Below are 14,867 nucleotides of genomic sequence, written 5' to 3' on the forward strand. Positions count from 1 at the left end.
ATTTACCTTTCTTGATAGAAAACGACCAGCAGAGGCCTGTAAAATACAAAAATCACTGTAGCATTCTCTAGATTCCAGTCCATAGAAATTATCCTCCACAAGCATCCATAGACAATAATATTTTATTTAAATCTTGTATTTTCAGTGATATGACCACCGAAGGTCCTGACTTTATATTAAAAACAGAGCTTTGGACTATACTATTTCCCCGCTGAAAGGCAATATTTCTCTCCATGTTTTCCCATACCTGGTGTGTCACGTGTTTGATGCTTACTTTCCCTCCATGTAAAAGAACAGTAGATGTTTCAGCACCCAGGCTAATGTGCTGCACAGCTAAATACATATAAGGTCCCAAAGGCGAGACCGATTGCATTGCAAATGCTTGATTAAATTGCCATGGGCAAAGAGTGTTCCTTGTGGTTGCTCTAGTTAGTTCATATTAGATGAACGATTTAAGTGATGTCTCAACTTCACGTTCGCTTCCAGTTCTGAATTCCTGCATTTGAGGCATTGAATTTGTCTGGGAGCAGGAACCGGTTGCATCTATTTATTTCATACTCCATTATATAGTACAGAATATATAATCCCTTGAGGCTGCAGCTTTATGAGGAAGCTGGACACTGCAATATTGTGAATTTCAATGAACGGAACATTTAAAGTGCAAACAACATTTCTCTTTCACCATATTTCAAACTTTCATAGTGGAAACTTTTTATCTGAGTACATTTTTTCAGCCATAGCTTTAATGCATTCACAATCACAGTTTATGAAATTAGGCATATTTTGAAGAGAACTTTCACTTGCTTGGAAAGTACAAAACACCAGGGCCACCATTATGAATTGAGCAGAGCAGCATTCCTGTATGGATGGCTCAACAGCTCATTCATGAGTCAGCAGCTTTAACTTATAACTGACCCAGGTTTACCAGCCTGATAATTCGGCCATTCAATCAATCCATCTGAACATTTATAGAGCACGCTACACCTGTGAGGGTCTCAAGGCGCTAGAAGAAGGAGGAATGAAGCAGCTACTTATTAAACAGTCAGGTCTTGAGGAGTCTCCTGAAGGTCAGCAGGTCCTGGGTCTGTCGCAGGTGGATGGGGAGGGTGTTCCAGGTCTTGGTGGCGAAGTGGGAGAATGATCTGCCGCCGGTGGTCGTTCGGCGGATGCGTGGGATAGTGGCGAGGGCGAGGTCCGCGGAGCAAAGATGGCAGTTCAGGGTGTAAAAGGTGAGTTGTTTGTTGAGGTATGCCGGTCTAGCATTGTGGAGTGCTTTGTGGGCATGGGTGAGGAGCTTGAAGGTGATCCTCTTGTTGATCAGGAGCCAGTGCAGGTCTCTCAGTTGGACGGTGATGTGGCTGTGGCGGGGGATTCCGAGGATGAGACGTGCGAGGTGTTTTGTATGCGTTGGAGTCTTTACTGGAGTTTGGCCATGGTTCCAGTGTTGCCGTAGTCCAGCCTGCTGCTGAATAGGGCTTGGGTGTCCGCCCTCCTGGTGTCGGTGGGGATCCATCTGTGGATCTTGCAGAGCATGCGGAGGGTGTTGAAGCAGGAGGAGGAGACAGCGTTGACTTTCTGGGTCATAGAGAGCGTTGCGTCCAGGATGAAACCCAGGTTGCACGCGTGGTTGGTGGGTGACGGGGCAGCTCCCAAAGCTGCCGGCCACCAGGAGTCATCCCATGTGGAGGGGGTGGAGCCGAGGACCTCCGTTGTGTCCGAGTTCAGTTTCAGTCAGCTAGTCTTCATCCAGTCTGCGATGGCCTTCATTCCCCCATGGGGGTTGGATTTGGCGGTGGCTGGCTCCTTGGTATGAGAGAGGATTAGCTATTAAATTCGTTTTGAGAACCTGCTGCATTGTAGACTCCCTCTGACGGACCGAGACGTTTCCTGCAGTTACGGAACAACTGAGTTTGGCGCATTCTTGCCCTATGCATTGACTTCATAGGTATTCTTTCCAGGTGCAGCAGATTAACCCTGTGTGGCCCACCCAAAATGCAGTCCATGTTGAGTACCAGCAGAAGTTACTGCTCTCACCTACTACAGTTTGGAGCCCACGCGCCCTCCTGCCCCTCAGGCCCAACGAATGGGCCACTGATGGTAACCCGCCCCCCACTCCCCTTCCACACTCCTGTCCTGAGGAAGACCCCGATGTAAGGGACACACTTACCTACCACTATCGAAACGTCAACATCTACCACACTAGCCAGTTTGACAAACAGCGATTCATCACAGTGACTCTGTCTGTAACCATGGCTATCTAACATTTGTACCCAATGTGAATTACTAGGCTCTTGTATGAGACCCTTTGTGTTTTGTAAAATAATTGATTACGTGAATTGTACACTGTTTCACTCACTTCCTTATCCTCACTTCATTCACCATACCCTCACCATTCCTCCTTGGGGCACTGCTTTAAAAAGTGTCAGCCAATGAAAGGAACTACTTGCTGTTCAGTGTGATTAAACAACACTGTACATCAGGAATACGATGTTTCGTTTAATTTTTGTTTAACTCAAAGTAACTTTGTGGTTCTTTTATACAATTGTGTACTGGGACCATTGTTCTAATGTAGTACATTGTAGACTGGGCACTGCCTCTGCTCAACCCTCAGCCATGGCACAGGGGTAGTATGCAATTCTTCCCTCTGCTGGATCACAGCCTCCCCTGCCCACCCCCACCCTCCACACCATCATTCCCCCTGCTCCCAACTTGCAGTAGTCCCACTTACATTTAGCACCTGCTCTGAGCATGTGGTAAGTGTGAAGACAATCCCCATTGAAAAGGGAATACCGTGTAAAATTTTAACAGGTAAAACAGGGTTGGCGTGGTTACTCCCCATCCCATGGAGATTATCTTGTAATTGCAAGGTAGAGGAAGAGTGTTACTCCATGGGCGTTTTTATCGGTGTGAATTTAACACCCCATTTGTTCAGTGCAACTTGTAATTGTGGCGTATATCTGCATTTGGAAATGGTGGGGCAGATTTACAAGTCTTTTGCACCGCCGTTGCGACCCTTTGTGATGCAGCCGTGGCGTAAATGTTAGGGCCCATTTACAATGTGACACTTCTATGGAGCGGTGTCACGTTGTAAAGCCCTGCGTCACATTATAACTGCGGCAGGTATAATGTATGCAGGGTGGGTGTTCCCACGCAAAAAGCCATGTAGAATTGATGCAGTGAAATCTACAGGATTTCACTGCGTCACTCTACGCTTTCATTGCATCAAAATCCCTACTCCTGCTCAGACCAGGCGTAAGGAATGATGCAGGGCTTTTTGAAGGGGACTCACACATCTATTGTGGCGCATTTCTGGAGTTGTGTTCCTTTAATGAGCAACTCCAGCAATGCATCACTTTTGCACTTTTGCATCACATTAGGCGCTGACGCCGGGAAACTGACGCATCTATGCAGATGCGTCAGTTTCTTGTAAATCTTCCCCGGTATATTTAGACACTTTTTGACCCTGAATACCTCATGTAAGTTACTAAATTAATCTTGCTCTGTTCATTTAAAGAATCATAGAAACTCTGTTCAGTGTTTTCTTTTTTGTTTAGAGAGACTGCAAGACAAAGGCAGTATTTTTTTTTGGCTTTGATTTTTTAGTTTAAAAAGAAATTTAGATCCATATATTGGTAGATGTTGGTCGTTCTGTATTGCACAAGCACAGGTTGTACCCCTTCCTGGATATGAAATTGTTTCTCCAATCTTGTCACACCTGTACAATGTGCAGAATCAGGACTGGTAGCTTAGGGTGTGTTTTACTGAAAATGGGTTGAAACTGTGATCGCGTACTCCTTGGGTCCAACTTCCTTCACTCAAGTTTATGGCAGGTCCCAAATGTTTTACTGACCTTCTGTGACCTTTAGGAATTGCTGTTGAATGCCAGGGCAGAAAGGGCCTGAACCATAATGCGTCTTTACTAACAATGCACATATTCCGAGCACTACCACATTTTTCTTTTTTTGTTAAATCATTTTTATTAAGGAAGAAATCAGAGAAAGTACAAAAACTAGCATGTTCAAGTAGTAAAGTAAGTAAGAGATCTTACAATTAATACATATGAAAATGTTGCAATTAAGACAAAGATAGCAGAAGATTACATGAACTTGTGCAAAATGGTTATAATAAAACAACTAATAACAAGGAAAAGTTGAGCATTAAGAAAATTAAGTAGAACATATCTGTGTAAAAACTGGAGCATAAGAAAGTACAGTAAGAATTTTTTATTATAAAAAGCGAAAAAGAGAAAGAAAGAAATGGGGAGAAGTAGGAAAAAATCGGAGAAGAAAGAGACAAGGAGAAGAAGAGAAGGAGAAGAAAAGAGAAATGAATAGGAAAAAGGAAATTATGGAAGAGGCAAGATAGAAGATAAATAAGTAGTGAACGGTAACCATAATAAATCAGATTTGATTTATATGTGATTTGAGACATAAGAAACTGAAGCAATTCTGTGTTCATCACAAATGAAATTCCACCAATATAAGAAGGATAACTTAGAATTGTCTTTCCAGAAAAATAATATAACCTTAAATGCGACAGCAATAAGCAAGTCAAATAAAATAGATTTGGAGGGAATCTGGTCAAAATCTGGAGACAAAGTGCCTAAAAATTTATTATGGATACTAAAGGGAAGATTATATGAAAAAATCAATAAACATTTTGACCAGATATTTTTCCAAAAAGCAATAACCGGAGGGCTGTAAAAAAGTAAAAGTATTAACGAACCTTCAGCATTAAGACAGGACCAACAAGAGGACGAAACTGAGTGGTTGAATTTGTGAAGAAGAGAAGGAGTAATAACAACTCTATTGTAAAGAAAATATAGAGATTGTGTTATGTTTGCAGCCTTGGAGGTTTTAAAGAGTTTCTGCCATACTTTGTCCCATCGATGAATAGTCAATATTTGGGATAAGTCTTGTTCCCATTCAAGTTCAACCTTAGACTTATTGTGAGGGCATGATACATTAGATAAGGCTTTATATATGAATGAGGCGCTAGGTATAATGTTAGAGGAAACATCATATAGAGGAGTGTCAGGTGAAAATGAGACTGGGAAAGGTTGAGAATTGAACTTCTGTAGGCAATTTTGAAGAGATGTAACTAAAACATTATATTGTTGAATACATGAATCAGGTAGATTAAAAATCTCTTGCATTTGACGAAAAGGCAGAATCAAATCATTGGCAAATATTTGATAAACATAAAAAATGCCCTTTTCTTTCCAATGTTTGTAATAAAATCATTTGTGACAAAATGTAATGTGTCTGTTAAACCATAATGAGGAAGCTAGGAAAGATTGATGTTCGTCAAAAGGATTAAAGAAAAGTATATGTAATAGGTGATGAGAATATTTCAAAATTGGATATTGAGAAATAAAAGTACAATTGGTCATAAATATCACACCCTGAAAAGAAAAATAATTTAACAGCGAACTTTCAACAGAAACCCAAGAAGGTTTAGATACAACTTGATAATCTTTAGACAAAGCATGAAATTGGCGAATCAGAAATGCATTGTGATACAATCTAAAATCAGGAAATCGGACACCTCCTTCAGATTTGGGATGGGATAATTTGGATAGTGCAATACGAGCACCTTTGTTTTTCCAAAGAAACTTAGTACAAATAGAATTAATCTGGGATAAATAATAATTAAGAATTTTAAAAGGTAGCATTGACAAAATAAATAATACCTGGGGGACAATCATCTTTTAATTGTATCAAGTCTACACCACCAAGACAAAATTAAGGGAGACCAAGAGGATAGAAATTTGGTGACTTTGAGTTTCAGGCAGTAAAAGTATTGGATAATGTATCACGGATATTAGAGGAACACCAAATTCCTAAATATTACATTTTTTGGGTCACCATGTAAAATTAGTAGAATCAAACATATGTTGATAACATGAGTCATTTATTGGTAAAATCTCAGTTTTGGAGACATTTAATTTGTATCTGGAAACTTGAGAAAATTATGAAATTTCTTGTAGAAAATGTGGTAGAGAGGAAATAGAGTTAGACATGTAAATAAGAATATCGTCTGCATAAGCAGATAGTTTGATGTGATGGGATTTTAGTTTAAAACTAGAAATCTGAGAGTTATTTCTGAGTCGTTGAAGAAAAGGTTCCAGACATAACAAAAAGAGTAAAGGGGAAAGTGGGCAACCTTGGCGTGTACCTCTTTGCAGACAAAAATAAGGGGAGAAGAGACCATTAACAAATACACATGCTATCGGATCTGTGTATAGCAATTTAAAATATGAAATACACTAGGGACCAAAACCAAACCATTGTAAAGTATGAATCATAAAATCCCAATTAATCCAGTCAAACGCTTTTTCAGCATCTAATGATAGAGCTGCTAATGAGGAAGGGTATTTTTTGCTGAGAGTGAGAATATTAGAAAACATTCTGGCATTATCAGAGGCTAAACGACCTTTGACAAAACCAGTTTGATCTGGATTAATAAGAATAGGAATAACATTCTCCAACCTGGATGCTAAAATCTTAGCAAAAATGTTACAGTCATAATTGATTAATGATATAGTTCCAGTAATTTAGGAGCAAAAATTGAAGAAAAAGCTGAAAATAATTCTACTGAAAAACCATCAGGACCTGGGACTTTGGATAGTACTACCACATTTAAAACAATGATTTTCCTAATTTGACAGCAAACGTTCCCCCATGTGGCTGTCTAATTTAATCAAGGCTCTGTCTGGTTACTGGGGAAAGGGAATTAGAACGTGCATGGGGCACAACACATGCAGATTGGCAGTGGTGAAGAAAATTTTGAATACCTCTACAGTGCTTGGAGATGGTGTAGAAATACAATAAATACGTGTATCTGTCCTTTAATACCACTTGTTTAAATGGTTTGGCGTACTTTAATAGGTTGCCTGAAATAGTGGAAGTGGTTATCCACTAGTACTTGCTACCTTGGAGCTCTTTAGCACATGATTCACCCTAGACACATTTAGGAACATTCTAAATAATCTTTCTAGTGAAAACAAAGATCCACTCTTGAGCTGGAATAGTGGGCGTTCGCCTTGTAATAGTTCAGTCAGTACAGCAGTGGCAGCTGGTGATGTCTGAAAGTCGTTCGACGAATTACTTGCCAGGGGGTCATTTTCTTCTGGATTTGCCTTGGGCGCTACCTGAATGTTAGGAATTACCTCCAGTATTTTGTCATGGGTGCCCTCTTATGCCAAGAATTATATAAAATGTGCCGGTACCAGGAGCTTGCCTTTCATAGTGCCCATATACCATGTGTGACCCATATGCCAAAAATGACCTCCAGTTTGTCAGAGCCAATATTTTCGAATGGTTTGCTTCACCCAACACAATCTCCGACCCCCAATATGCCATGATAGCCAAGAAGTACCTCTAGTATGCCAGCACCAGAAGTGTGATATAGATGCCCCCCAGATGACAAAAATGACTTCCAGTATGCCATGGCTTGCATTTTGCAATGGGTCCCATCCCTTATGTCAAGTGTTAGCTCTAATATGCTTGTGACATCAAGTTACCTTCGGTGCCTCCATAAAGCAAGAATTATCTCACATATGCCATGTCCAGCGGTAGACTCACAGGCATAAATAACACTATTAAACACACTCTTACTCACTTCCACTCTGTCACACAATTTCATTCATACTCACTCCCTGTATCATTCGCTCACTCTCCCTCACTCACTCTATCTCACTTCCACTCTCTCTCTCACTCACTCATTCTGACTTATCTCACTCCCACTCAAACACCCACACACAAATGTACCCACACATGCACACTCAGTGATTCACACTTTCACTCATACATGTTCTTACCCACACTCAGTCCCCCTCACTCATCACTGTTGGATTACAAGGTGCTCTGCTTTGAACTCCAAGTTTACAGGTGATCTGCTTTAACAAATAAAATAGTAACTATTCAGTAGGCCCCTCAGTCCTCCGAGCACTGGAGCAACGGCATCTGCTGCACCATTTCATTCACTCCCTTACACAATGTCCGCCTCACTCATTCCAAACCACTCACACTCCTTGCTCCCTCACATGCACTTTCAAATATTCATTCCCACTCATAAAATCTCTCATTGATTTTCTCTCACTAGTATTGACTCGCTGAAACAGACTAAACTAACACACTTACACTCACTCAATCACATTTACTCTCAGTCACTTACAAACACACACTCACTAACACAGGAATGAGAAATAACACTGGAGTGTGTTTTCACTTATATTTCTTCCTTTGCTGGCATCTTCTTGGTAGCAGCAGAGAAGGAATCCGGAGCTGAACATCGAAACCAGCAAAGCATAATTCCAAGCGTGGAGCCAGACAGAGCAGCAAGGCCAAGCACATAAAGAGGAAGACCCACATCAATCCCTCACCCAGCTTCTTTATAGGACTAGAGGCATTGCCCTATCAGAAGCTGGGACAGCGTTTTTGGGATCCTGCAGCTGCTGCACTCTTTCGAAGCCTCAATAGCCTCAGGGATGCACTGATGTGTTCCCTGCCAGCCAAGATTTAACACATATATGATGTTGCCTGAGGCATGTGCACTATGTCACAAAATAAAATTGATTGTGTCTGTGTGAGGACAGTGCTGACAGTGGAAGGGATAGTTTCCTAGGGCATAAACCAATGTGAATTAGGTTGCTGTAAGCAAACATTAACTTGATGGAGAGTTCTGCCAATCGAGTGTTACTATTGCCATAGAAGTCGATCTGTTATACTAGCATATATGAAATGGAAACTAGCATTCTATTCAGTGGTAATTATATAGTAATATCCTTACACACCTTAGATTACAATAAGCATGTTCTCTTTAACCACCTGGAGGGGTTTACCTGCAGTAAATATTCAAGCTGGAACCTTTCCGAATTAAGCCAAATAGATTTCTAAATAAATGGACAAATGCAAAAAAGTTTTACCCAGCCAATATGGTACAAAAGTTACTAATCTCTGCATAGACTACATTTCCTTCTTGGAAATACAGAATCAGAGTTTATCAGCCGTCTCTTTGCATAGTTGGGAATAAACATTGTACATTTTTAAGTCTACATTTTAAAAGTATAGTTCTCAAGCACAGCTATTGCTTATAATATACAGAGAGTGGGATGTTGGGTCAAGCATTGGCTTTCTTCAGCCACTCTCATTCAACCATTAGCTTGAGATTTTGGCAATCACTTCTTGACTCAGCCCAGAGAAGAAATCATTTCTCACCTTATGGCATTGGCTATTTGGTGTATCTTTCCACCTCTGCACTACTGCTTTCATTGACCTGTACAAGGGACTTCTTTAAAACTAGAGTTCAGTCAATATGCTTTTGCTAGCTTCAATTTGGTTACCCTTCATGCATACCAGATTAAGCCCAGGCCTGCTGCCTCTGCCAATGCTTGTTGTTTATTCCCTGGAGAGATCTTAGTCACATCAAATAAATTATGCAAGTTTGAACTAAAAAAGCTCTATCACTGTGATTCTATAGGATCTAGAAGTCACATATAGGTAGGATATTCAATGCGTTTTTCCGTATGTGTCAATACATTAGAGAAATAGCTTCTCTAAGTGATCGAGTTGGGCTTCTTTTGAAGGAGAACATATTTTTTTACGATATGCATCATGGGCAGTTATCCAAAATGCGAAGTTCTAGCTGTGTGGCTATGTTTATATTTCTGTTGCACAATAAATCAATGTGCTTTTTATGACTTATGCCCACCAGCAGTTAAAGTGAGTTGATATATAGATTAACTTTATATGCATTTATGTATTTGTCAACATTTATTTTTTTCCCTAGACCACAATATGGTGGCAAGTTCTGTCAGGGGTCGAGTCGTATTTATCAACTTTGCAATATTCAGTCATGCCCAGCTAATAGTGTGGACTTTCGTGCACAACAATGTGCTGAATACAACAGTAAGCCATTCCGTGGCTGGTACTACAGGTGGAAACCATATACCAAAGTTGAAGGTAAGGAAATAAAATCACATGGAAGTCTGTTATTAAGTTTAGATTTTTAATTTGTGTTTATGCACATTGCTGCACAACTTGCTATTCACTTTGTGATTTCTTTTGTGTTCACCGGAAGTAGCACATTTTAATTGTATGAACTTTGAAGAGAGTAAGTTTAAAGCATTGTGCATTTCAGAGAACAAGGGATAATATATTAAACAGCTACACTACCGCCAGTTTCCTTGCAGGTTCAATTTAAAGCTGCATGTATGACTTACGAGATCTACAACAACCATTGCCACTCTGTCCTAAGTAAAAAAAAGCATGTTAAACATTACCCTCCCGTTACTCTAGTGTCTGCAATCCCATACTTTCCTTGCCATCTTGTAAACCAAATTAGAAAATTATGTGGGAGAGCTTGCAGAGTGGCAGCAACCAAGCCATGAAACCAGCCATCTCCTAATTATGTGAATTTAAACAACTTTACTCAAGTTTAGCAAAAAGCTGAAATCTTGGATATTCTCCACATAAACAAGCATTACCTTACTGAGACCTGTGTCTATGGGCTGCATGGCAATTCTCTAAATCAATCTATTAATGATTTGCAGATTTTTTAGGCCTTCAATCTTCCTATATTGTCTTTGAATAACTCTATGAAGTCCTGGATAGCAGCTAGATCTTCCTGCCGTGTGAATGTGGTAATTTATAAATAGCCATAATTAAATAAATATATTTATTTAGAATATCACTCCAATTTTATAGACTTTGAGAATATGTCTCAAGGAGGCAGTACCCAAGAAAACAGGCCAACGCTTGGGGAAGAGAGCCCTCTAATCTCATAGTACTTCACTGAATTATGTTTTCCATGAGTTGAGAAAAGCCAATTGTGGGCTATGCTTCTGTAAGCAATGCAAGGCAGAAAAGATCCTGTGTTTTAAATTTAAACTGAAGTAAATCTTTGTAAAATGGAACTTGATGTTTAACCTGCTAAAACAAATGGTTAAATGTGGTTGTTGTCATCCTGTGAACTATTTTTTAAAGAGGATGATCCACAACTGAGGTACAGCCTTACAAACAGGAGGAGGGAGGAGGCCTGTGGCATTCACAAAGACCCCAATGGAGACCTTAGAATCATGCCTCAGGCAGAGTTTCAAGAGGTATGTTCTTATTTAACGATCTTCGTTGGGTTCAGTGGTATACTATTACTGTGAACCGACTAGCCTTAGTATAAATTACAGGTGGTCAATGTTTTGATATAAAACAGTTGGAAAGCATTTGAAGAGGAAGATGCTTAAATCCATGACAACAGGCCAACGATTTGGCCAGCTGCTGCCCTTCAGGAGTCAGGACAATTCCTGTTGCATAAGAAAGCCACCAGCGGATGCAAAAGTGTTGTACCAAGAACCACACAAAGCGCCGGAAATCTTGTCTTTACACAAAATATCAAGAGTTGTGTTCTTGTTCAGATACCTTTGGTTGGTTCAACTGGACAGGCTTCCTTGTGCATGGACTCGGATGCAATATTGAAGAAGATTTGAAAACGCTTTAGATAGAAAACAGATTGTCAGAAGGAAAAAAATAGTTTTTAATATTATAAAGTATGCACAATGTAATCTCTATGGGACCAAGAAGATGCAATAGTAAACCCAAAGATGGTAACATAACCTTAGAGAGGAATTGAAGCACATTTGAAGTTTGCTGACTCATTAATTTCAGCAGCTAAAAGCTCTAGAGAAGCTAATATCTATATACGAAACTATGGAGAACGATGAGGTATAAGGTATGGGTGCTTTGGGGTTGTGTAATCCCTAGTTTAAATAACATTAGAAGTACTTAACATTAATAATTTTGGAGCAACTGAAGAAAACAATATCTTCATTTAATAGATAGTAGAAGTGTCACTTCTAGACAGCCTCGCATTAAAACATGTTGCATATAACAAAAACATGTATGATACATTGTTCAAGCCTTATTATTATGCTTACAGTTTAACTATTAAGGAATTACAAAGCACAAAGAACAATGTTTTGGTAACAGTGAACTGTGACCAGAACTGTCTCATCTCTGTGTTTCTCATCGTGTTGCCCAAAGCGGTGCTCCTATTTTTTGTGGACAATGAGGGCAACCTTTCTAATGCCAACAATGGGCACTTCATCAGGACTCTGAAACTGTTTTGTATTGTATGATAATATGAACATTAGGGTCTTAGTTACAGTTTGGCAGACAGCTTACTCTGCGGCAGTGCACCCTGCCGGATGAACTCCAAGTCCACCCTCCCTGTTTGGATTTGGGTGAGCGAAAATGTCTCTGCCTCATATGGTTGGAAACGTTTGACTGAAGGCTGACTGAAATTGGGCCGTTGTTGAAAGAATCACAGTCCATCCACCCTATTTTAGGTGGACGCCCTAGGGTACTCGGGTGCCCATACAGCAAAGTTCCAGTCCCTCTAGAGTAGGTAATCTGGTTAGGGCTCTTCTGAAGGCACAGAGATCGCCACCATACAGGTGGTGATTTCTGAACAAGGCGGGCCATAGACTGCTGGAGTAGCAGAGTACATTCCTCTGCTGCTCTGACAGAATGGAATATAGACTACAAAGGGGTAAATAATCCTCACAATGTGTTACCCACTTAATTTGATCATGAGGAACATTGTGGTGATTATATCATAGTTCCTATTTTCTTACACAGAGTTAAAGTCCGTGTACACTTTAAATTCTCTTTAGTTTTCGAGTGTGATCTTAGTGAAGAGAGATGCTTAATGACCCATGGCTATCAGTGCTGTTGTTCTTGTCTAATTGACATTACGAAGTGTGCCCTCTAAACTCATAAGACTGCAAAGAACAATGTATTTGCTTTTAGTATGTGGCTCAATGTTCTATATCTGTGTGTTTTAAATTAATTCGCTATTTTATCATATGGGTTTATATGTACTTTAGGTAGGCCTGGGGCTACTGACAAACGCATTGCTCATTTTGCAACGCAGAGCTTCACCCAGACAAGTGAAATAATAAAATAATTTTTACTTTATGACAGATGACGATAAATGCAAACTGTACTGCGCTGCCGAAGACTTTGACTTTTTCTTCGCCATGTCCAACAAGGTGAAAGACGGCACACCATGCTCTGAGAGCAGTTATAACATCTGTATTGATGGGCGGTGTGAAGTAAGTGTTTTCTTTTGTCATACATGTGCATAGGCAGTTTAAGTGTATTTGTGATACCTATCCTTCTCTACAGGGTCACCCCAAAACCTTTTGCCTTTACCTTTTTGTTGAATTTGTTTTTGTTGGCTTTAGGACTCTCTGCACTTTACCACTGCTAACCAGTGCTAAAATGCTTGTGCTCTCTCCTTAAAACATGGTAGACTTGGCTTATATCCAATTGGCATATTTAATTTACTTAGTCAGTCAGTCAGAATATCTTTATTCGACTTATTCCAAGTCATACAAAGAGACGCAAAAGAAAAAACACATTCAGACAAAACAATCATATGATAATTACATAAGAAACATACTTAAACATACAATATTCCTAAAAAGCATCTGCCTAAAAAAACAAACACATATTAAATACTATGTACAAATTTAAGAATTCATTTTATATAAGAAGATGCATTTTTGTTTCCCCTGAATGGGGGCATTTTTAAGAAAAAGAATTGCCAATGGCTTTAGCTTTAGCCCTTGCAGCTGCCACTAAAAATTTTGCAACGCTAAAAGTAGTGCTAGGATTTGTCAAAAGCTGTAAGAAGAGCAGAGCAGGGCGCACCTGTGTGAACCCTGCTTCTTTCAAGATGGGGAGCAAGTATTTTTTTCTCTGCTCGTGAAACAGACTACAAAACATGACAAAATGCATTGTGTCCTGCACCGAAAAATTGTCGCAGCTGCAAGGAGCAGCTTGTTCCGGCTTCTGCCAGCCGTTAAAAGAACCAAGGTGAAAGTGTAAAAGGTTAAACCTAAATTTAATTAATAAAAACCTATGATAAGGGATTGTGACGTAGCTGAGATAAGGTGCGAGATGGGGTTCGCTAACCAAAAGGTAGTGTGCTCTGACTGCTGGCTTCTTCAGTTCAGCTACCTCACGGCAGGCTTCCTTCCGTTCATAAAATAGCGTTTTAATTAGACCTATGTCTTGAGCCCTGATTTTTTCTGGACAAAAGAAAAGTTCTGAGCGACCCAAGTTCGTGAAGGATTTAATCAAATACTCCAGCCATGGGATTTTCCTGTATTTGTCTAAAGATAGAACGTCCTTCAAGATACTGTGGTTCAATGAAAGATCTTCATTTAACCACATTTTCATCCACATGGTCAGGGGCGCTAAACTCAATAGGTCTGATAAGTACGCTAAACCCACCTCCTTATGGATAGAATAGGTTGGAGTTGACTGAGGTACAGATAAAAGTGATCTAATGAATCTGTTCTCGGCTCTCTGGATGGGGTCAAGATTTACATGTCCCCACAAGGGCGAACCGTATAAGGCAATGGCCACAGGTTTGCACTTGTAGATTTTTAACAAGGCTTCCATGGGTCTTGCTCCCAACTTACTTGCAAAACCTAAGAGAGCTGAGGCTGATCTAGTAACCGCCAAGCGCTTTGCGCTTATCTGTGGACCCCACGTCCCTTTGTGGTCAAACAAGACGCCCAGATAGGGAAATGTGGTGACCTTGGAGACTTGAGCCCCACTGCAAAAAAAGGATTTATGGCTCTTTGTTGCACAATCCCGACCCATGACCATAGTGTGCGATTTAGACACGTTAATCTTAAGGTCCAATTTCTCCATGAAGGAACCAAAGGCATTCAGGAGAACCTGAAGACCGATACCAGTGCGGGCGATCAGCACGGCATCGTCCGCATACAGGAGTGCCGGAATTTGGGTATCTCCTGCACGTGGTACGTCCGTGCCCCTGCCTCGCAGGTATGCCCC

General features: G+C 40.3%; 1 protein-coding gene across 1 annotated transcript in view; it reads left to right on the top strand.

The window, feature by feature from the left end:
* ADAMTS18 (ADAM metallopeptidase with thrombospondin type 1 motif 18) overlaps positions 1-14,867 on the top strand; it is a 386,340-nt gene that overhangs the window by 267,191 nt on the left and 104,282 nt on the right. Inside the window, exons 13-14 of the mRNA XM_078668828.1 lie at positions 9,793-9,965; positions 12,981-13,111. Coding sequence (XP_078524954.1) covers positions 9,793-9,965; positions 12,981-13,111 — 304 coding nt within the window. The remainder of the gene's footprint in view (positions 1-9,792; positions 9,966-12,980; positions 13,112-14,867) is intronic.

Source organism: Lissotriton helveticus, chromosome 12 (assembly GCF_964261635.1).
Source record: "Lissotriton helveticus chromosome 12, aLisHel1.1, whole genome shotgun sequence".
Taxonomy (NCBI): domain Eukaryota; kingdom Metazoa; phylum Chordata; class Amphibia; order Caudata; family Salamandridae; genus Lissotriton; species Lissotriton helveticus.